A 23,733-nucleotide genomic window follows, 5' to 3' on the forward strand; every position below is an offset into this window, starting at 1 on the left:
CCGTCTGAGAGGTGAACCACTGCGCACTGTTGCTCTCCCCGCCCACATCTCTCTAAGGCCCATCTTCTCCATGCTCCACATGTGGTAACTCCCTGAAGCGCTCAGCTCTTCCATTAGATGCTGTTGTTTTCACATCCCTTCTATAGATTCGCAAACAGGAAAGAACCCGCGTCACAAAGCTGACAAGGTGGTGACGCTGCGGTCAGGGCCACAGTGGGCCGGCTCCAGAGGCCACGTGTCCACCCTCACACGCGTCCTGTGCGTCCCCTGCCTGGGAAGAACTCCTACTCCTGGCTCAGAGTCTACCATATTTTAAAGTAGTCCATTTTTCCTTTTGGAATTGTTTAAATAAATTAACTTTTTTCCTTATGAAATTTTAAACCAGATGTGTTTCACTGCCGAAAGTGCAAACATTTTACAAGCTGGCCTCACCTATGTAAGGAGCCACATCGAGCTCATAGATGAGATGAATCAGGTGGTTCACGTGGTTACCAGTAAGTATTTTTTTCAGTTCCACCCAGATCCTCTCTCCTGATATTCCTGCCAAGCCTTTTGCATTTTCTGCAATTGCTTCCAAAGTCTCAGGATCGTGGTCACCAGGTGTGTCAACAATTTTCCCGTAAAACCTACAAAGCAAACATGTCCAAAAGTACTGCCTTCATGCTGGCATCTCACCAGAAAGCTGCGCTCTTCGTTTTCCTGGTGCTACTAGTGAGGTCTGGGAGGGACCTTAGAAATCATCTGCTCATCCACCTTCTCCTTCTCAGCTCAGGAAACCTGACCTCCAACAAGCGTTAAGTTAAAAGTGGTCGTCAGTAAAGGCCTACTGATTGGGACTGACAGTGGGCGCGTGACCAGAGCAGTCTTGGGCAGGCACTAACGCAGGTCCAAGATATCGTCTGGGAGTAGTCTTGCTTCCTCAAAGGTTGCCCATCTGTACACATCAATGCTTTCAATTAAGAGTTTCACAAGAAACACATCTCATTGCAGACATGGGCGTGTATTTCATGGACTCTATTGGAAGCATTAAAGTATACCTGCTTTTACCACTCATTTCTTCACAATGCATTTATATAGTGATCTAATTAAATGACTGTACCTTAGTCTGTGTCCTGTTATTTGTAAAGGGAGACTGTTTGCAAACACTGAAGTCTAAAGGAATAGCAGTTACTGACAAAATGTAAAATCTGTCAAAGAGTATTCTGAGCATGATCCCAAGCTAGAAAAAATTTAACTATTAATAGATACAAAGTAGCCAGTTAAAATAGTTTAAGTGTTATAGTTCAGTGTTGAAGACTGCTACCCACAAAACCATCCAGGTGCATTACGTACCTTCCAGATTCATCTAACACATCTCCCATTACCACCTCGAACGATAAGCCACATGAAGGCATACTGCCACTCATTACTCCAGGTCCAAAGCACCTAGGACAGTGATAAGCACTCAAATACCTGTGTAATGGATGATTGGTGCGGGAAATGAAAAGACTTAAAACTGAATTATATAAAAGATCACCATAGAAAGGAGTGAATAAATGATTTGGAGGATGCAAAGATGAGGTGTCTCAAAGTCACAGGGCCGTCTCTTAGAGACAGATGAGAGATGTCACCATTGTGTACACGAACCTGCTGTGCATTTCACAAGACGAGAAAGAACTGCACTTTGGTAATAATAATATTCAAAGCTGTGTTGTTATAATTTATAAAAATCCTAAAAAAAAAAAAAAAAAAAATCCTTACCTGAAATACCTTAAAATCCGAAGATAATCTTCTTGTATCCTCTGTTTAGCTTGTCCAACAAATCTAACTTTCTTATTTTTTAAATCTTCATAACCATTAAAATAGTCAAATAAAGTACCATCAAAACCTAGTCATTAAAAGAGGGAAGAAAAATCACTATTAGCAAATAAGAACTGGAAAACATTGGTGCATGGTGCATATATAATTATTCAGCCATTAAAAAAAAAAAGAAATCTTGCCATTTGCAACAACATGATGGATCTTGAGGACATGATGCTAAGAAGCCAGACAGAGGAAAATAAATACTATATGGTCTCATTCTTACATATAATGTTAAAAAAAACAAGCTGATAGAGAACAGATTGGGGGTTGTCAGAGGCTAAGGCCAGGGGTGGGGTGTGTACAATGAGTGAACATGGTCAAAAGGTACAAACTCCTAGCTATAAAATAAGTCCTGAGCGGGTAGTGTATACCATGGCAACTAGTTAACAGCGTGTGTGTGTGTACTCTGTTGTGTCCGACTCTGCAACCCGAGACTAGCCCACTATAGTTAACAATGTTCTATTACACATTCGGAAGTTGATAAGATAGTAGATCTTAAAAGTTCTCATCACAAGGGGAATAAAATTCTGTCAGATACTATGGTGTCAGATATTAACTAGACTTACTCTGGTGATCATTTCTTGATATATACAAATATCAAACAATACTGTATACTGAATCTAATGTAAGGCTGTATTTCATTACCTCAATTAAAAAAAGAGAAAAAACTGGAAAACCTAAGAAAATCTACTAAAAACTATCACAAACAGTAAAAAAAATTAGGGAAAGAGCTACACAGTTGAACTACTGATATGAGTAACATTCATCTTGTATCCAGTACCAAATGGACATATAATGGAATAAAAGGCTGCATCTACAATAGCAATTAAAAGACAACACACTAAATAAACAAGATGTATGCCGGTATGAAATGGGTAGAAACAATAAAACAAGCTGATTTTCAAGTTAATAATGGAAAATAAAAACAGCCAAAATAACCTGGAAAGAAGAAATGATAGCCAAACTATGTGGCAAAATGTAGTAATTGTAATAAACCATAGGGAAAAAATTTATAATCCTAACGTAGGGAAGACCTTTCAAAATACGATTACCAAAAGAAACCAAAACACACCACCAGAGCCTTCAAAGAAATTATTAGTAAATCCAACTACATGAAACAGATATTCATTCCTGGATAGCAAGTAAATGCCACAATACAAAGCATAAGGTAACATACTGGGGAAAACATTTAAAGTCAGCATCACAGAGAGAAATGGCTTTCTACTATCTACAAAAACCTCCTAAATAAGAAAGACCATACATAGAAAAGTTGAGTTAGGGGAAATGTTGAATTGGTGCAGCCACTGTGGGGAACAGTATGGAGGTTCCTTAAAAACTAAATACAGAACTACCATGCATGACCCAGCAGTCCCACTCCTGGGCATATAGCCAGGAAAAACCATAACGCAAAAGGACACATGCACCCGTGTCCTGGCCCTATTCCTAACAGGCATGGGAGCGACCTAAACGTCCATCAGCAGAGGAGCGGACGCAGATGATGGGGCACGTGTACACAGGGGAACATTACAGTGAAGTCGCTCAGCTGTGTCCGACTCTGCGACCCCATGAGCTGTAGCCCACCAGGCTCCTCCATCCATGGAATGTTCTAGGCAAGAGTGCTGGAGTGGGTTGCCATTTCCTTCTCCAGGGGATCTTCCCGACCTGGGGATTGAAGCCGGGTCTCCTGCATTGCAGGCAGACACTTTACTGTCTGAGCCAGCAGAGAAGCCCTAACAGAACATTACTCGGCCATAAAAACAAAACTGGGTCATTGAGAGAGACGCAGACGGACCTAGGGACTGTCATACAGAGTGAAGTAAGAAAAGCATCCTGTTGTTAACACATGTGGAGTCTAGAAAAATGATACAGATGATCTTACCTGCAAAGCAGAGACCCAGAGGTAGAGAAGAAAACACACGGGACACCAAGGCGGGGGAGGAGGGGGTGGGGTGCACATATAAACACTACTGGATAGTATGTTAAAACAGATAACTCATGACAGACTGTATACAGCCTGGGGAATGGTACTCAGTGCTCTGTGTGATCTAAATGGGAATGAAATTCAAAAAAGGTACAGCTGATTCACTTTGCTAACAGTAGGAACTAACAACACTGTAAGCCAACTATAATAAAAACTTTTTAAAGAGAGGAAAGAAATGAACTAAAACATATGTGAAATATAAAAAGGTTTAAAAATGAAGATTTTCAACTTTAGTTGTAAGAAGTGCACATTTACGAGATAATCGTTTTTCAGACCTACATCAGCTCAGCAAGGACCTAAGTCCAATTACATGTTAGCCGGGGGACGGTGAGATCTGACCGGGACGCCTCCCTGTGCAGCCTTCTGAACTTGGTGAGTTTTGAACCATGTGAACCTAACATCTGTTCAATATGTTATAAACATATTTCTACCACAATATCCTCTCTTGTTGAACAAAACAAAAAACTTAACAATTTTAATGTAAGGCACATAAAACCTCAGGTATGTGTGAAGTGATCAAGTTCTCCCAGCTATCCCAGGACTTCCCTGATTTAAAAATCTCCTGTCTTGGGGATACCTCAGTCCAGGCAAACTGAGACAAGTGGTTGCTCTGGGAACTAAGATGGAAAAACAGAAACACTTGGAGCAAAGACACAGGTGCCATTCAACCACCTAAATGGGGAGCTCCAGGAGCCTCAGCAGGTGGCCTCACAGGAAGGCAGGAAAGGAAGAAAGTAACCACTTATCATGATTATGGCAAATGCAGCCATACTCTAAGCTCGGGCTTAACTCCTGCCAAACTCTTCTTGGCATTTTTACACTTAGAGCCAATTTATAAGGCTCCAGATTCAGAAAGATACAACAGGAAATGAAAACAAACAAACCAAAAACTTAAATGATTACAACATACATGCAGTACACCTATCTCCTGTTACTTCTCTTACTGAATAGACTCAACTCCCTGGGGACTGTGGAAACCAGATCTTTTTCAGTAAAGGGAAGATCAAAATTTGCAGGGAAAAAACACAGTGTTACAAAAGGGAAAGTCAGAGTTTGAGAAAGAAGTGACCATGACCCCTAGAACTAGGAATGCTTTGTCTGATAAGGTTTGAAGAAAGTCTGGATGGGAAAAGGGACTGAAGGTAAAGATTGCTCAGTATTATCTGTGTGCATTTTGTTTTTCTCTGAATATCCTGTTAAAAAATGATGAGTAGAAATGAGAAATCAAGCTGAGGAGCTGAGCACAATGCAGCGGTTAAGGACGTAAGCTCTGGAACCAGGCTGCTTAACACATTATTGACAGGAAACTTTTGCAGAAGGTAACTATATATATTGAAACACTCTAGTCAATAACATTCAGGTAAGGAAAGATGTATTAATATGTCTCTGGTCAATAAACTGTTAAGTTGGAATCCTAATTCAGTAGTTTACTGGCTGCAGGACTTTGAGCAAATTTTCCTTAGTTACATACCAAGGTCTGCCTCATAGGGTTGGTGGGAAGATTCAATTTCTGTGATGGGCTGGGAATAATGACTGGCACATTTTATAAGGGCTCAGAAAATGTCAGCAAACAGTTGCACTGAAAAGAACAGCTCTTATTTTTATAAAACAGTATCTTGAAAAAGAATATTAGTTTCTCTTTTAGTTATGTCTGGTTATGAGACGTCAGTTATAAGGTTTTCACACACTGCACTAGTTGGAGCAGTTTAACGCTAAGTAAGAATGATAAAAGAAGAAATTAACACCTGGAGTTCGACCCCATAATGGGGAGAAAGCATGCCTCCAACTAGGCTCCCTTTGGTCATAAACCACCCAGGCTCTGGAATCCTGGGCTCCAATCAAAGCTCTCCGAGACTTGGGCTCAATTATTTAATGTCTCTGAGTCTCCTCCACATCTGTCGAATGAGTTTAACACCTACTTTATGGAGTTTTACGGGGCATTAAATGAGCACTGATGCACCTCAAGCCAGGGAGGCACCCTAGAAATGTTACTGGGCATTAATGTGATTAGCGAAGTGAGCCCACTTGGCCTACAGCCCCTTCTCCATCCCACCAAGTGGGCACCACTGCCTCACCCTTCACTATTACTGTGCCACAGACCAGCTTACTAAGAGTGGATGCCCATCTCTTTTCTAATCCAAAGACTTAACCCTGAAGAACTTGCCTAAATTTTAAAGGACAAAAAACAACGCTTCAATTGCACTCCAAAACGCTAACCTAATCCACACTGACTCCCATTATGATCCTTGCTGCTTTCTTTTATGAGCAAAACGTCACGCTGAGATGATCAACAGGTTTCCTCACGTGCCAGGGCAGAGCCGACGGTCCGTAAGACGTGGTGGCCCGGGGACTGAGGCACTGCTCGGCGCGCGGAGCAACAGAGGGGCAGCACCGACCACGTGCGCCCGGACGCCAGCAGGGGTGGGGGGTGTGCGCCAAGACAGGAAAAGGGGCACCACGTGTGCACACGGTTCTCACCTGAAACCTGACATCTTCAGATGCGATTCCTAAGGAACCACTGACAACGTGCACACACACCAGGGACTCGCCACGACCGACTCCTCTCATCCTCACGACAGCCCTGCAAAGAAGCTGGTATCCACCGCCTCGCGCTACAGCGAGAGCGACCGAGGAAGAGGAACCCAGGGATCTTGGCTCCACCGTCAGCTTTAACCAACAGCCTGTCTCTTCATAGAAACTAACACAAGCCCTCAAGTGGGAGAACACTGCCAGAAGACAGGTTTCACGAGAAAAGAAAGCATTCGGACTGAATGAATTAAAACTTGACCTCCAGGCATTACCTAAAAACATGGAATTTATGGTGAGATCTCTGCGCTCGGCATCCTTTTGCCAGTCAGTCGTGAATTCGACCTCCGCGTGTCTTCCATCAGTGGCTACATCAATCCTCAGTGTAGTAATTTCAAAATTTTCTTCATGAAGCTGGAAGTAAATATGTTTTTCAAAAATTAGTTTTCAGTATCACTGGATTGAAAAAAAAAAACACAAGTAAGTCCTGACAAGTATATCTTCTTTCCTTTTTAAGTCAACTAGTACACATATACCTTGAAATACAATGACGCCCACAGTATTCAAAGATACATCCAAAGAACATTTTTAGGAAATAATGAAATAATAAGAAATAATAAACCCATCAAATAAGGAATAATAAACCCATCTTAATTAAAAAAGATAAGTTTGCATAGAAAAAATGGTAAGCCTGACAAATTATGTGGCAGAAAGTAAGATCCCTTAAAATATTCTGGTTCTTCAATACAAAACCAGGCTATTCTTTGAAATATTTTTTTAATAGCTCCAATTTTCAAATAACTGAATATCAATTCACAGAATATAAACCACTGAGCAGAGGACCGGCAGAGGAGGAAACGCAGGCAGCACGCCCTGCAGCTCCGTTGCGGTTTTCCTCAGTTGGGGGGAAATAAAGTGCCCTGTGCATCCTGGGGAGAGAGAGGACGCCCTACTGGGAGAAGCGGAGTTGCTTCACTCCAGTGATGTGTGAGCCTAGCCTTAAAAAGTGAGTGAGATCTGGACATGCAGATGAGGAAGAAGCACAGCTCAAATGAAGAGAAAAGATGAGCAAGGCACAGTGAGAGGAAGAGGGGTGCGTGCAAGAGCAGGTTCACAGCATGAACAGGGCACCCACACTTAGAGGCAGACAGCAAACGGTTTTACATGCCGAGCAGGACTTCGGGATCTTTTCATTAGGAACTGAAAGCCATTAATGATCAGTCAAGTCTGTTCTGGCTTCCCTGATGGCTCAGTGGGTAAAGAATCTGACTGCAATGCAGGAGACATAGGAGACGTGGGTTCAATCCTTGGGTTGGGAAGATCCTCCAGAGAAGAAAATGGCAACCCACTCCAGTAATCTTGCCTGGAAGATCCCATGGACAGAGGAGCCTGGCGGGCTACAGTCCATGGGTTGCAAAGGGTCGGACACGACTGAGCGACTAACACACACATTCTGTTCTGGAATTCCTCTCAATCTCATGTATTGATTTCCACAAACTGGTTCTCACTGAGGAATTCCAGAAGTAGGAATTTGAGGCACAAGTTAACTCAAGGAAAACAGTGTAAATATTAAGACATTTGCAATCTATAGAAAACAATGAGCCCCCCAGAGTGCCTCCCTTGCCCAAGCAGAGAACCAGAGATTAACTAGAAAGGATGACTCCAAAATAATCACAATTTGAGGCACCATATACAAGATCATGGGAAATGAAAATGAAAATAAGATTGTGAAGAAAACCCAACATAACCTCTATCCCCTTCTGCAGTCAGTTTTCAAAATGTTAATCAGCAGCCTTATTCCAACCTGGGTAATGCTAGAGGATTTCTCTGGTGTCCCGAGATGAAAAGCCCTCCTGATACTGACAGCAGGGTCCCATCACTAGCAAGGCTGACGTTTTCCACACAAGACTACAGTAAATTGCCTCAGGCATTCTGCATGCACTACATTGCTCCAACAAAGAGACACTGAAAAGTGTCCACACTGAAGGAATGCCAACAGCAAAGACAGAACAAGCTCAAAGGAAATAGACACCATCAAAGTACCCAGCCCCTTCATGGATCACAGTCCTGTTGTGGCGAAGGGGCTTGGATAACTCAATGAAGCTATGAACCATACTGGGCAGAGCTACCCAAGACAGACGGGTCATAGTGGAGAGTCCTGAGAAAACGTGATCCACTGGAGGAGGGAATGGCAAACCACTCCAATATACTTGCCATGAGGACCCCAAGAACTGTATGAAAAGGCAACGAAAGATGAAGCCCCAGGTCAGAAGGTTTCCAATATGCCACTGGGGAAGAGCAGAGGACAACTATTAGCAGCTCCAGAAAGAATGAAGCAGCTGGGTCAAAGTGGAAAGGACGCTCAGTTGTGGATGTGTCTGGTGATGAAAGTGAAATCCCACGCTATAAAGAAGAGTACTGCATAGGAACCTGAGATGTCAGGTCCATGAATCAAGGTAAGTTGGATGTGGTCAAGCAGGAGATGGCAAGAGTAAACATCGACATTTTAGAAATCAGTGAACTAAAATGGACTGGGATGGGTGAATTTAATTCAGATGACCATTATATCTACCACTGCGGGCAAGAATCCAACAGAAGAAATGGAGTTTCCCTCATAGCAAGAGTCTGAAATGCAGTACTTGGGTGCAACCTCAAAAACAAAAGAATGATCTCGGTTGGTTTCCAAGGCAAACCATTCAACATCAAAGTAATCCAAGTATGCCCAATCAGTAATGCTGAAGAAGTTCTAAAGCTGATCAATTCTGTGAAGACCTACAAGACCTCCTAAAACTAACACCAAAAAAAGATGTCCTATTCATTACTGGGGACTGGAATACAAAAGTAGGAAGTCAAGAGATACCTGGAGTAACAAGCAAGTCTGGCCCTGGAGTACAAAATGAAGCAGGGCAAAAGCTAACTGAATTCTGCCATGCAGAATACCAGTACTATGCATTGGTCATAGTAAACACCCTTTTTCAACAACATAAGAGACAACTTTACACATGGACATTACCACATGGTCAATACCAAAATCAGATTACATTCTTTGTAGCTGAAGATGGAGACACTACATACAGTCAGCAAAAACAAGACCTGGAGCTGACTGTGGCTCAGATCATCAGCTTCTCATAGAAAAATTCAGGCTTAAAGCAGGGAAAACCACTAGGCCAGCCAGGTACAACTTAAATCAAATCCTTATGAATATACAGCTGAGGTGACAAATAGTTTGAAGGGATTAGATCCAGTAAACAGAATGCTTGAAGAACTATGGACAGAGGTCCATAATACTGTACCGGAGGCAGCAAACAAAACCATCCCAAAGAGAAAGAAAAGCAAGAAGGCCAAGTGGTTGTCTGAGAGGCTTCACAAAGAGCTGGAGAGAGAAGAGAAGAGAAGAGCAAGGGGGAAAGGTACACCAACTACAGGTACAGTTCCAGAGAATACCAAGCTGAGACAAGAAGGACTTCTTCCATGAACAATGAAAAGAAACAGAGGAAAATAACAGAAAGGGTAAGACTAGAGACCTCTTCAAGAAAACTGGGAATGTCAAAGAACATTTCATCCAAAGATGGCTGTTAAAAAGGACAGAAGCTAACAGAAGAAGAGATCAAGAAGAGGTGGAAAGAATACACAGACGTGTACAAAACAGATCTCAATGAACCGGATTACTAAGATGGTGTGGTCAGCCCCTCAGAGCCAGACACCCGGGGGTGTGAAGTCAGGCGGGCCTGAGGAAGCACTGCTGTCAATAAGCTAGTGGAGGTGATGGGATTCCAGCAGAGCTGTTTAAAATCCTAAAAGATGATGTTACCAAAGTGCTTCACTCTATATGTCAGCAGATTTGGAAAACCCAGCAGTGGTCACAGAACTGGAAAAGGTCCAGCCTCATCCCAGTTCCCAAGAAGACAGTAGTAAGGAATGTCCAAACTGCTGGCCAAGTGCACTCATCTCCCCCGCGAGTGATGTTACGCTCAACATCCTCCCAGTCAGGCTACAACAGCACATGAACCAAGAACTTCCAGATGTTCAAGCTGGGTTTAGAAAAGGCAGAGGAACCAGAGATCAAATTGTCAACATTTGTTGGATCAAAAAGAAAGCAAAGGAATTTCAGAAAAACATCTACCTCTGTTTCATTGACTATGCTAAAGTCTTTGACTGTGTGGATTGTAACAAACTGCGGAAAACTCTTAAAGAGATGGGAATACCAGACCACCTTACCTGCCTCCTCAGAAATCTGTATGCAGATCAAGAAGTAACAGTTAGAACCTTGTATGCAACAACCAACTGGTTCAGGATTGAGAAAACAATGACAAGGCTGTTTATTGTCCCCTTGCTGATTTAACTTTTACACTGAGCACATCATGAGAAATGCTGAGCTGGATGAATTATAAGCTGGAATCAAGACTGCCAGGAGAAATGTCAACCTCAGATATGCGAATTATACCACTCTAATGACAAAAGCAAAGATGAACTAAACAATCTCTTGATGAGAGTGAAGAAGGAGAGTGAAAAGGCCGGTTAAAACCAAATATTTAAAAAACTGAAATCATAGCATCTGGCCCCACTACTTCATGGCAAACAGAGGGAAAAGGTGGAAGTAGTGACAGATTTCTTATTCGTGGGTTCTAAAATCACTGCAGATGGTGACTGAAGCCATGAAATTAGAAGACGATTGCCTCTTGGCAAGAAAGCTGTGACAAACCTAGACAGTGTGTTAAAAAGCAAAGACATTACTTTGGTGACAAAGGTCCATATAGTCAAGGCTGTGGTCTTTCTAGGAGTCATGAACAGCTGTGAAAGCTAGACAATAAAGAAGGGAGAGTGCTGAGGAATTGATGCTTTTGAAGTGTGGTGCTGGAGAAGACTGTTGAGAGTTCCTTGGACTGCAAGGAGATCAAACCAGTCAACCCTAAAGGAAATCAACCCTGAATACTCATCGAAGGACTGATGCTGAAGCTCTGATACTTTGGCCACCTGATGCAAACAGCTGACTCACGGGAGAAGACTCTGATGCTGGGAAAGATAGAAGGCAGAAGGAAAAGAGGGCAAGAGAAGATGAGATGCTTGGATGGCATCACTGATGCAATGGATCTGGACCTGGGCAAAGTCCAGGAGATGGTGAAGGACAGGGAAGTCTGGCGTGCTGCAGTTCACGGAGTCGCAAAGAGTCAGACACAACATAGCGACTGAACAACAGAGTACCTAGAACTGATACTCTCAGGGAAGTATTAGATGATCCCGCATCTAAAACAAGAACAGGAGGCTTTCAAAAATATTCTAAAAAAGACCTCTTGAAAATGTAAAAAAGACAGCAAAGTTGCCAATAGAAAAACTGGATGATCAAGTTAAAGCAATCTCACAGAAATTAAATGAAAATATAAGAGACAAAAGATAAAACTAGGGGATCAGTCCTAGTGGCCCAACATCCAGCATTCGCAGAGGTTTCCATAAGAGAAGACCTCTGCCAAAGGGGATGGAGTGAGGAGAGGAATCAACACAAGAAGGCTTGCCCTACGCCAAGGCAGTGCCCAATCCAAGCCAAGGTACGTCCTCTTCAAATTAAAAACACCAGAGAGAGAGTGATCAGAAAGGCTTTCAAAACGGGGACGGGGGAATCCATTCTCAAACAAGGGAGAAATCTGAACAGGTTCAGGATTCTCAGTGGCAACTCTGGGAGGTGGAGAACAAAGCCTTTACACAATTCTGCCTGAGAGTGATTCCCAGCCTTGAATTCCACGGCCAACCAAACTATCTGATCAGCGTGAATGGAGGCAAAGTAACAGCATTTTCATTCATGCCAAGCTCTCTCAGGCTACTAACATGAAGGCATAAACCAAGAGAGAACAGCACATGGGATCAGGAGCCAGGAGGTCTGTAAGGGAAGGGGCGCGGACACTCCTGGGGTCTGAGGCACGGACATCCCAGGGTGAGCACAGGTAGGAGGGGGCAGACAGCAGCGGGTGAGCTGGCTCCAGAAGAAGAACTGAAACCCGCTGCGGTGATGCCCCCGGAGGAAGCGCACAGGCGGGGCACGGAGTGAACGAGCGGTGCGCAAGAGCCGTGTCAGAGAGACACACTTCTAACTGCAGGGAAAACCGCAAGCATGAAACGCAGGGAATGGAGTCAAAGCACATTACACCATCTAGCTGTAAACAGCAGGGAGGGATGCATTCAGCCCACAGTTATGGCATAGGTGTACTGAGAAGGCTAAGTCATCTTCCTTGTAGGGAGTCAATAAACAACATCTTAAGACTAGAAATGTAAAACGAAAATGAAACACTGAAGCATTAGAAAGGTCTGTTTTAGAAACATGGAGGGAAAAGGCACTGACTATAAATATTAACTGAAAGGGGCTGCAACAAAGGAGGGCGCAGGATTCCCCAGGAGCAGAGGAGACTTTTTTTTAAATGAGGCTTCTTTGCTATTAGGTTTTTAAACACTAGAAATCATCTGTAAAATTGTTTAAGTTTTCAGAAAAGGCAACACCGCTCCTGTCACTCTTCACTCACCCTGGCAGTGATGGTCCCATGCTTTTCTCCTTTGTTGTTGATCATGCGGATGCCGGCCGACTGGAACAGCTCCTTCATCTGAGCTGGGGTGGCCGTGGTGGCAAAGTCCACATCCTGCGGCTTCACCCCACTCAGCAGATCCCTCACGGCTCCTCCCGCGATTCGCAACTCATGGTGTTCCTTGACAAATAATTCTGAGACAAAAAGGAATGCTTTTTATTTCAATGGGTTTCTTTCAAGAATCACAGAAGCACAAGTTCTCCCATCCATTTGGCACAGCAGAGATAACCGAACTCAAGCCTTTTTACATAAAACTGGGAGAACCGGGGTGGGCTGTGGTGGGAGGTGGGAGCCGTGGTCTACTCTTGGCTGATTCACATTGTGGTATGGCAGAAACCAATACAACATTGTAAACTGATTATCCTCCAATTAAAAATAAGTAAAGTTTTAAAAAAATTGGGAGAACAAAGCCCACAGCAGTGAAGGGGCCTACCTACAGCGGAACTCCTTCAACATCATGAGAAGCAGGGAACTGGCAGAATTTTCCTTAGGTTAATTCAGAATATCTAAATGCCTCAAGGTCATCAATGTAAATCTGAATCACCACCAAAAAGGACAGTGAATACTCTAGAAAGGTGAAGTGTTCCTGCACATCTGTTCTCTGTTGAAGCAACAGCATGCTGATGCAGGAAGCCATCAAATGTTATCACACCACGTACGGTGACCACTGCAGCTAAGAATCCTTGCAGAAAAAGCCACATAGAAAACCAGCTCACAGCTCTGCTCCAGAGAAGCCACACACGCCAACTACCATGAGGACTGAGTCCAGGAGACCCAGAGCTGACTCCTCTGCAGGTGGAGGCCACGGCTGAGCCCGCCATAACCACCCACGTGACTGAGGGGCCCACATGGAATCCAGCGAGGATGAACCAGGGCCCGGCCCGACTCCCCACCCAAGCCAAGCTGCTGCTGCGTGCTGGACTCGCCCGTGAGGCCTGGGTATCCTCCTGTCAGCATTACCACGTCAGAGAACATCCAGACTAGACACGCCTCTCTGTGAGCAGCGTGCATGTGTGAATAAAGACGGGGCACACACACTGTCCAGACAGCACCCGCTCACAGTTAACACACGTGACTGTGCCTCAGGTTCCAGTTTTATCCTCAAGCTGTGTTCCTACCTTCCAGGTAAGGATTATTAAGACCATCAGACTAACCCCTGCTTCCTGACACCCTAATCCATACAGCAAAGCCCCCAAATCATGTGATACAAGCCCAAATGCTACAAAAAGTCGTTTCTACAATGGTTTTTCTCAGAGGCCTCAAGGTTCTCCTCAGTCAGCAACCCGCACTCTGCCTGGACTCGCTGAGGGGTGTCCCTTGGCAGGAGGGTGCCTCAGAGCTCACCCCAATCACAACTCAAGACGCCACCCTGCAGCCCCATGCCAACCTCTGAGCTCCGCCATCCTCGTCCTCCACCCGTTCTTCCGAAACCTCCAGCTCCACACCTCTGCAGACGCCCTGGAACCATCTGCTGAAAACCAACCACGGTTGCTCCCTCTACCTCTCTGCTTGACTAAAATCGCCTGCACACGGAAACCACTTTCGGGAGCCCCTCCCAGAGGGAGTGCTCATACTCCTCTAACCCCACATTTCCAGTCAAGTCCCGGTGACTCCTTAATATAGGGTCCACGGTTCCTTAAAATAAAACATTAAAATTATCTGTTAGTGCAGTTTTCATGAGACTCAGACAGGGAGGGTAAACAAGAGTTTTATGAAATAGTACTCACCCTTACTATATATACCATGCAATCTAACCTGTTCCATTCTTTATCTCATTTCCTCTATTTTTTAACACTGGTCATGACCACTAAGTTGATTTTATGACCCACGAACAGGTCACACAAACTATGGTGATGGAGAAAACTCCTGAGAGCCCCTTGGACAGCAAGGAGACATTCATTGGAAGGACCGATGCTGAAGCTGAAGCTCCAATACTTTGGCCACGTGATGCAAAGATCCAACTCACTGAAGACCCTGAACCTGGGAAAGACTGAGGGCAGGAGGAGAAGGAGGCGACAGAGGATGAAATGGTTGGATGGCATCACCGACTGATGAACATTAACTAGAGCGAAGTCTGGGAGATGGTGAAGGACAGGGAGGCCTGGCGTGCTGCAGTCCATGGGGTCGCAAAGAGTCAGACAGGACTGAGCGACTGTTCAACAACAATAACCATTTAACTTACACAAAAATTATTACATTTGCAACTTTAGCCTCATGTATAGAATGAAGGAGGGGATTCCCAGGGGGGCTCAGTGGTAAAGAATTGGCCTGCCAAAGCAGGAGACGTGGGTTCGATCCCTGGGTCAGGAAGATCCCTCGGAGGAGGAAATGGCAACCCACTTTAGCATTTTTGGCTGGAAATCGACAGAGAAGCCTGATGGGCTACACAGTCCATGGGGGCACGAGGAGTCAGCCATGGCCTAGCAACTAAACAGCAGCAGCATTATATGGCTGTCTGTCCTTCAGCAAAAGCAAGACAAATTACATGAGACAGACGGACATAAAATTCCACACGCGCATCATGCACTATCCTAAACCTCCCAAATTCGTGCACACTGGAAACTAGTTTTACATCTGGCAAAACAGCAATCATGACGTAACAACTGGTATGGTATTAAACTGCACAGCAGCACCAGACAACAGCCACCTTTTTTTTTCTTTGTTGCTTTTGTGCATTGTTTTCACACAGAACACTGTATTTCAGCAAGAAATTCAAGTCTTTAGAAACTAACAGATCATATAGAGGTAATTATTTGATTTTCTAACTGTTGGGCACTGCACTAAAAGATTACATCCTTGCCACTTCCACTATAACCTAGAAAGCCTGGGTTGGTCTTTCAAGGACAAGGCCGTGGGCCCAACACTACCTCTCTCTACCCTACTCTTCAGTTCTCACTTCCTTAGGACTTCACCTCTCAAGGTGAAGAACATTCAGCTCTTCAAGTCAGGCTTAGTAAGCCAAATGCAACTGTTAAAAACTGTTGAAGGACCTACAGTAATCAATATCTATGGTCTTCATTCCAAAAGAAAAACACAGAAGCGGCTTCCTTGAGAGCTCAGTAGTAAAGATTCCACCTGCCAATGCAGGAGACGTGGGTGCAATCCCTGATCCGGGAAGACCCCACATGCTATGGAGCAACTAAGCCCGTGTGCCTCAACTACGGAGCCTGTGCTCTGGAGCCCGGGAACCATTAATTAGTGAGCTCACACACCACAAGTGCTGAAGGCTTCGTGCCACATAGCCCATGCCCTGCCACAAGAGAAGCACCTGCAACGAGAAGCCCCCACTCACTGCACCTGGGGGGGGGGGAAACGGCACAGCAATGAAGACCCAGCACAGCCAAAATAAACAGATTTTCTACATCCAGTCATTTGGCACCTAGCTTCCAAGAAAGCTCTTACAATGAAGACGGGAAGAGTGGGAGCTGGGAGAGACACATAAAGAAAGCAGCTCAAATTCAACTGCAAGCCGGAGCCCACACGCATGAGCTGTACACACAGCAGCCGCAGGTGGCTCCCGAGCGCGTGAACGGCGGCGGGTCTAGGTTACGCCGTCTGTACCAAACACCAGGCTTCAAAGACTGATAAGCGAGAGTGGGAAATATGTCACTTGTAATTTGTACACAAATATGACTTTAAAATGACATATCTTAGATGTACTGAATTAAATGAGATGTACTAAAGAGTTATTAATTTCACCCATTTATCTTTTTAACTCTAATTAGAAATCAAAGTGAAGTACCTACTTTAGGCCCCCCACTTCAAGACCAAATGAAACTATGGTCTATGAAACTATAAAACTCAAGTAGTTCTGGACCACTTATTTCTAACATATACCTAAAAAATCACCTTATTTCAAGAACAGGAAATTAGCTTTGCCAATAAGCTAATACAGGGACGTCCCCGGTGGGCAAGTGGTCAAGAATCCACCTTGCAATGCAGCAGACATGGGTACAAACCCTGGTTGAAAAACTAAGATCCCACACGTCACAGAGCAACCAAGCCCGTGCTCCGCACCTACTGAGCCCATGCGCCAAAACTAGGCCGTCTGTGCGCTGCAGGGAAGATCCCGCGTGCCACAGAGACTGAGGCAGCCAGATACATACTGAAACAAAAAATTAGCTACTAAAAGGTCAGTCATTTTAAAGCAACGGCCCCTTCACCTTCTGGGCATCAGAATTAAGGCAGTAGTTTTTATAAAAATTTATAAATGCCTATACTCCTCAGGGATTCCAGTCAGTAGGGCAGGAGTGGGACCCTAGCATTTGTAAGCTATAAAAGCTCCCCAGGTGAATCTAAAGGACAAACCAACATGTAAGGTCATGTTTCTACATATATACACCTTAATATACTTCCAAAATCACTGTGGACGGTGACTCTAGCCATGAAATTAAGACGCCTGCTCCCGGGAAGAAAAGCTATGACAAATCTAAACAGTGTATTAAAAAGCAGAGACATCACTTTGATGACAAAGGTCCATCTAGTCAAAGCTATAGCTTTTCCAGTAGTCATGTACGGATGTGAGAGTTGGACAATAAAGAAGGCAGAGCGCTTAAGAACTGATGCTTTTGAACTGGGGTGCTGGAGAAGGCTCTTGCGAGTCCCTTGGACTCAGTCAATGCTAAAGGAAATCAACCCTGAATATTCACTGGAAGGACTGATGCTGAAACTGAAGCTCCAATAGTTTGGCCACCTGATGTGAGAAATCGACTCACTGGAAAAGACCCTGATGCTGGGAAAGATTGTGGGCAGGAGAAGGGGACGACAGAGGATGAGATGGTTGGACGGCATCATCAACTTAATGGGCATGAGTTTGGGCAGACTCCAGGAGATAGTGAAGGACAGGGAAGTCTGGCGTACTGCAGTTCATAGGGTCCCAGAGTTGGACATAACTGAGCCACTGAACAATAACACTGTACTTCTAAAGACACGACTAACGGACGGGACCCTAAACTCTGCAATGCAACTGTGTGCACTGCAACAGCAATAGCTGATACCAAGTTGAGAACAGCGACAAGCAACATGAAGCTCCTGTGACCAGGCACTGAGCGAAAGCCACTTCCTGTGTCCCTTCCAGATAAGGTTTGTCTTATCTGGACAAATGGAGATGACTCCCACTTACTCCTGCCTCTGGTTCTCTCAGAAAGCACTGATATAAGCCAGAAATATAGCTTAGTGGTGACAAGCTGGGTTCTCAAATCAGACTGCAAAAGTTCAAATCCAAGCTCTCCAGTTATTAGTTATAAAAAATGGCCCCAAGGAATTTCACATTCCTAAGCCTCTGCTTCCTCAACAATACAACAAGAGAAAAAGTATCCAATCCTTAAGTCGGTAGGCCCAATTCTGTGATGCATCTAATAAAGTACGTGGGGGTAACACAAAAAAGCCATGCTTTTTACTGCAATCATTATTTGCCTCTTCTCATGACTTGGCTATAGTTTTGGATTATTCATAGTAAACCCTGCTTTCATTAGCTCAACAATCACACAAAAACTATGAATGTTGGCTTAAAACCGTTACCTCTCTGCCTCTCCATTTATACAAGCTTCCAAAGCAAGAAGAGGCATCCAACTTCTCACCTGTCAGACTCTTCAATCCTTCTGTGAAAAGTGACTGGAATTCTGGAGACTCCAACTTCATTGTAAACAGAGAGTGCTTCAGAAGGCACAGTCTACTCCAGCTGCCGCTCAGTAAGCGCCTGCGCCAGGGATCCAGGCACCTCAGCATCTGGGGAGAAAGTCACCACCTCGCATCTACAAGATAAGCATGCACACACCACGATGAAACTTACAAGCACAGGACAATGAGGGGATGCGCAGTGATTTTATCTATCCACAGAGACAGAGTCGTCTCCTGATCACGTGAAAAATGGAAAAAACTGACAACGTGAGGGAGAATTACAGCTGGATCCTACCCCTGCAGTTACCCGGTTTTGTCCTCCTGAAGCACTTGCTACTATGTCAATACCGCTTTCTACTGTTGGGATGCTCTCCTGGGAGACCAGTCTCAGTTAAAGCCTGAGGGGTACAAGGCTGCCATGAACAGTGGTTTCACAAAACGTAACTCAAACACTTGCAGGGACACTTGCTCTCCTCCAGAACATGTCACAGTCGTGTGTACATCAGCATACTTGCTCATACACACCTGGGACTCATGACCCCAGGATATGTCCTATGCACTGTAAAATAAGATATTTTCCTATCATCTGTCCTAGCTGCCCGCTTCTTCCTCCTTCACCATCCGCCTATCCCATTAAGTCTCCTGAATCCCACCCATTCACACTCTGCCATCTGTCATCCATCATCATCACGCTCCGTTTTCCATGTAGGGTGGGCCTCTGGGAGGCAGCAACAGAACGCAAACAGAAATCGACAGAAACCCCAGAGAAGAACCATTCCTTTACTTGGAAAGCAGGTTTCAAAGAGCGGCGTTTCCCACCAGGGGGCGAGTTCTCCTTATCCAAAGAACTGGGGAGGAAAAACACTGCACTTCCTTCCACGCTTCAACACAGAAAACCCAGTGGGAACCCAGGACCTGAAACGGCGTGTCCTGTCCCACAACAGGTGCTGGACCTAAAAGGGAGACCAGAGGCCCGGCCGCAAGGAAGGGAAAGTGCCCAGGGGAAGCCCGATGAATCAGCCCGCGGTCAGTGAGATGTAGCAGAAACGCGATCCCACGACCTCGACAGTGGGCTCTATTCCCGAGGGCGGAAGAGGCCTCTCACCGCCCCGGCACCCGCCTTCCCCAAGACGAAGCAAGTGGGACAGTCCCAGAGTCTGGCCATCGCTGCTGCTCGCCCCCAAGCAGCGCGCACCCGCACGTCCCCCGCACGCCTTCTCACCGTCTCCACCGCTCAGTCGCCGTCGCGTACACTTCCCGGCGGCAGGCGCCGTGACGTCACCAACGCGCGCCGGTCAGCAGCAAATGGGAGGTCGCAGAAGGGAGTGGGCGGTACCTTACCAGGCTCTCCCTGTCTCTCCCACTTTCCTGCGGGCGGCCACTTGCATCAGCAAGGTTCCTCAGTTCTTCCCAGTCCTGCACAGCCAGGTTTTGCTCCTGGGGGGATCCGAGGGACCAGGGACTGTACATTTATTTTAACTATACCTCACCGCACCTTTCTCTGGCCCTCGGGTTGTTAGACACCCATCTGTACTGCATACCTTGTGTGACCCTGGACAAGTGACACCGACTTCCTTTGTAAAATGAGACTATCAACAGAACCTATCTCAGGGAATTGCCAGGCTTAAATGTCATGTTATCCCCTAGTGAAGAGAAAGTGCTCAGTAACTGTGTGTTATTCTTGCCTGCTCCCTGGTTGGCACTTGACTCACGTTACTATTCTACACCCTAATTGGTGTGGCAACCAATTTGACATTGTAGATGAAACAGACAAATCCTTTGAAAAATACAACTTACCAAAACTGACCTAGGATGACACTTAAACATCTGAATAGCCGTTTGCTATTAAAGAAATGGAGTTTAGTTCAACAAACTTCTTACAAAGGTAATTCCAGACACACATGGTTTCAGTGGTCAAATTTATCAACCACTTAAGGAAGAAATGACACCAAATTTGCACAGTTTTTGCTCAGCAACTAGAAGACGGAACGGTCTTCCTTTCATTTGAGGCCAGAATACACTGATAACAAACTTCAAATAGATACTACCCAAAAAGAATTTATAGATTAATATTCATATGAACACAAAAACAAATATCTCTAATGTAGTATTAGCAAATTGAATCCATCAAGTTGGATACTGTTGGGTTTATTCAGGAATGCAAGGTGGATTCAACATTTAAAAAACAGTCAGTGTTACTTATCATATTACAGGCTGATAAAGAAAAACTGTATGATCCCTATAGTTGCAGAATAAGTGAAACAGAGCTGGACCCTCTGGGGCTCCTGGGCACAGAAACCTTTCAAACAGTTGTCAGTCAGGTAAGGGAGGGGATACAGAGACAAGTGAGGAGCAGACAAGACACAGTAATGTAGCCTTCGGACAGGGTCTTGGTTCCAACTCAAGGGATACAAATAACAGTATCTTTGAGCTCTTTTACAGAAATAAAACCCCCAACAAATTAAAGGTGTTAACATTCTTCATTGTAGACTAAAGGACCAGAGAAGCTCTTTGGGAGAACATGTGAATCCTAAACAGCCAGTGCAATCTTGAGAAAGAAAAACAGAGCTGGAGGAATCAGGCTCCCAACTTCAAAATATACTACAAAGCCACAGTAATCAAGAAAGTGTGGTACTACCATAAAACCAGAAATATACCAGAAATATAGACCAATGGCACAGGATAGAAAGCCCACAGATAAACCCACCCATCTATGGGCAATTCATGTATGACAAAGGAGGCAAGGGTATGCAATAGAGACAAGAAAGACTTCAATAAGAGGTGCTGAAAAAGCTGGACAGTGACATATAAAAGAATGAAATAAGAACAATATCTAACACTATGCTGTTGTTCAGTCGCTTAGTTGTATCCAACTCTTCGTGACCCCATAAACTGCAGCACACCAGGTTTCCCTGTCCTTCACTATCACCCAGAGTTTGCTCAAACTCATGTCCATTGAGTTGGTGATGCAATCCAACCATCTAATCCTGTTGCTCCCTTCTTCTCCTGCCTTCAATCTTTTCCAGTATTAGGGCCTTTTCCAATGAGTCTGCTCTTCACAACAGGTGGCCAAAATATTGAAGCTTCAGCTTCAGTACCAGTCCTTCCAATGAATATTCAGGGTTGATTTCCTTTAGGAGTGACTGGTTTGATATCCCTGATATTCAAGGGATTCTCAAGAGTCTTCCCCAGCACACAATTCAAAAGCATCAATTCTTTGACCCTCAGCCTTCTTTATAGTCCAACTCTCACATCTGTACATGACTACTGGAAAAACCATAGCTTTGACTACAGGGACCTTTGTTGGCAAAGTGATGTCTCTGCTTTATAATATGCTAAGTTTGTCATAGCTTTCCTTCCAAGGAGTAAGCGTCTTTATATTTCAAGGCTGCACTCACTGTCCACAGTGATTTTGGAGCCCAAGAAAATCAAAGGTCTCTGTTTCCACTTTCCCCCCATTTATTTCCCATGAAGTGATGGGACTGGATGCTGTAATCTTCGTTTTTTGAAGGCTGCGTTTTAAGCCCTTTTTTTCACTCCCCTCATTCACTCTCATCAAGAGACTCTTTAGTTCCTCTTTGCTTTCTGCCAATAGTTTGTTATCATTTGCATATCTTAACTTGATATTTCTCCCAGCAACCTTGATCTCCAGTCTTTCTCATTCTCTTATTTTCCTCTATTTCTTTGCATTGATCACTTAGAAAGGCTTTCTCTCTCCTTGCTATTCTTTAGAACTCTGCATTCAGATGGATGGATCTTTCCTTTTCTCATTTACCTTTTGCTTCTCTTCTTTTCTCAGCTATCTGTAAGGCCTCCTCAACCATTTTGCCTTTTTGCATTTCTTTTTTCTTGGGAATGGTTTTGATCACTGCATCCTATACAGTGTCAGGAACCTCCGTCCATAGTTCTTCAGGCACTCGTCTATCAGATCTAATCCCCTGATCTTTTTGTCACTTTTACTGTATAATCATAAGGGATTTGATTTAGGTCATACCTGAATGGTCTAGTGGTTTTCCCTACCTTCTTGAATTTAAGTCTGAATTTTGCAATAAGGAGGTCATGATCTGAGCCACAGTCAGCTCCCAGTCTTATTTTGCTGACTGTATAGAGCTTCTCTATCATTGGCTGTAAAGAATATAATCAATCTGATTTTTGTATTGACCATCTGGTGATGTCCATGTGTAGGGTCATCTGTTGTGTTGTTGTTCGAAGAGGGTGTTTCCTATGACCAGTGCACTCTTTTGGCAAAATTCTGTTAGCCTTTTCCCTGCTTCATCTTGTGCTCCAAGCCCAAACTTGCCAGTTACTCCAGGTATCTCTTGACTTCCTACTTTTGCATTCCAGTCCCCTATGATGAAAAGGCCATCTTTTCTGGTGTTAGTTCTAGAAGGTCTTGTAGGTCTTCATAGAACCGTTCAACTTCAGCTTCTTCAGCATTAGTGGCTGGGTCACAGACTTGGATTACTGTGATACTGGATGGTTTGCCTTGGAAACAAAAGGAGATCAGTTTGTCGTTTTTGAGACTGTACCCAAGTACTGCATTTTGAACTCTTCTGTTGACTATGAGGGCTACTCCATTTCTTCTAAGGGATTCTTGCCCACAGTAGTAGATATAGTGGTCATCCGAATTAAATTTGCCCATTCCAGTCCATTATAGTTCACTGATTCCTAAAATGTCGATGTTCACTCTTGCCATCTCCTGTTTAACAATGTCCAATTTACCTTGATTCATGGACCTAACGTTTCAGGTTCCTATGCAATATTTGTTCTTCACAGCATTGGACTTTACTTCTGATGAATAATCATAAGAGATTTGTTGTAGATCATACCTGAATGCTCTAGTGGTTTTCCCTACTTTTTTCAATTTAAGCCTGAATCTTTTAGTAAGGAGATCATGATCTGAGCCACAGTCAGCTCCAGGTCTTGTTTTTGCTGACTGTATAGAACCTCTCCAACTTTGGCTGCAAAGAATTTAATCAATCTGATTTTGGTATTGATTATCTGGTGATGTCCATGTGCAGAGTTGCCTCTTGTGTTGTTGGAAGAGGGTGTTTGCTATGACCAGTGTGTTCTGGTGGCAAAACTCACAAAAATAAATTCAAAATGGATTAAAGACATAAATGTAAAACACTATAAAACTTAGAGAAAACACACTTTGATCTAAATCACAGCATCTTTTTTGACCTACCAACTAGA

General features: G+C 44.2%; 1 protein-coding gene across 6 annotated transcripts in view; it reads right to left on the reverse strand.

The window, feature by feature from the left end:
• The window catches only part of TRNT1 (tRNA nucleotidyl transferase 1), a 21,308-nt gene extending 1,483 nt beyond the window's left edge, over positions 1–19,825 (reverse strand). The window contains exons 1-6 of one of the 6 annotated variants that reach the window (XM_043885681.1): positions 19,760–19,825; positions 18,498–18,671; positions 12,859–13,052; positions 6,625–6,763; positions 1,741–1,867; positions 433–626 (exon numbers count right to left, since the gene is read on the reverse strand). In XM_043885681.1, coding sequence (XP_043741616.1) covers positions 433–626; positions 1,741–1,867; positions 6,625–6,763; positions 12,859–13,052; positions 18,498–18,645 — 802 coding nt within the window. In that variant the 5' untranslated portion in view covers positions 18,646–18,671; positions 19,760–19,825. The other 5 variants (XM_043885685.1, XM_043885686.1, XM_043885682.1 and 2 more) reach the window with 5 other exon arrangements.
• Positions 19,826–23,733: the final 3,908 nt, after the last annotated feature.

Source organism: Cervus elaphus, chromosome 24 (genome assembly GCF_910594005.1).
Source record: "Cervus elaphus chromosome 24, mCerEla1.1, whole genome shotgun sequence".
Taxonomy (NCBI): Eukaryota; Metazoa; Chordata; class Mammalia; order Artiodactyla; family Cervidae; genus Cervus; species Cervus elaphus.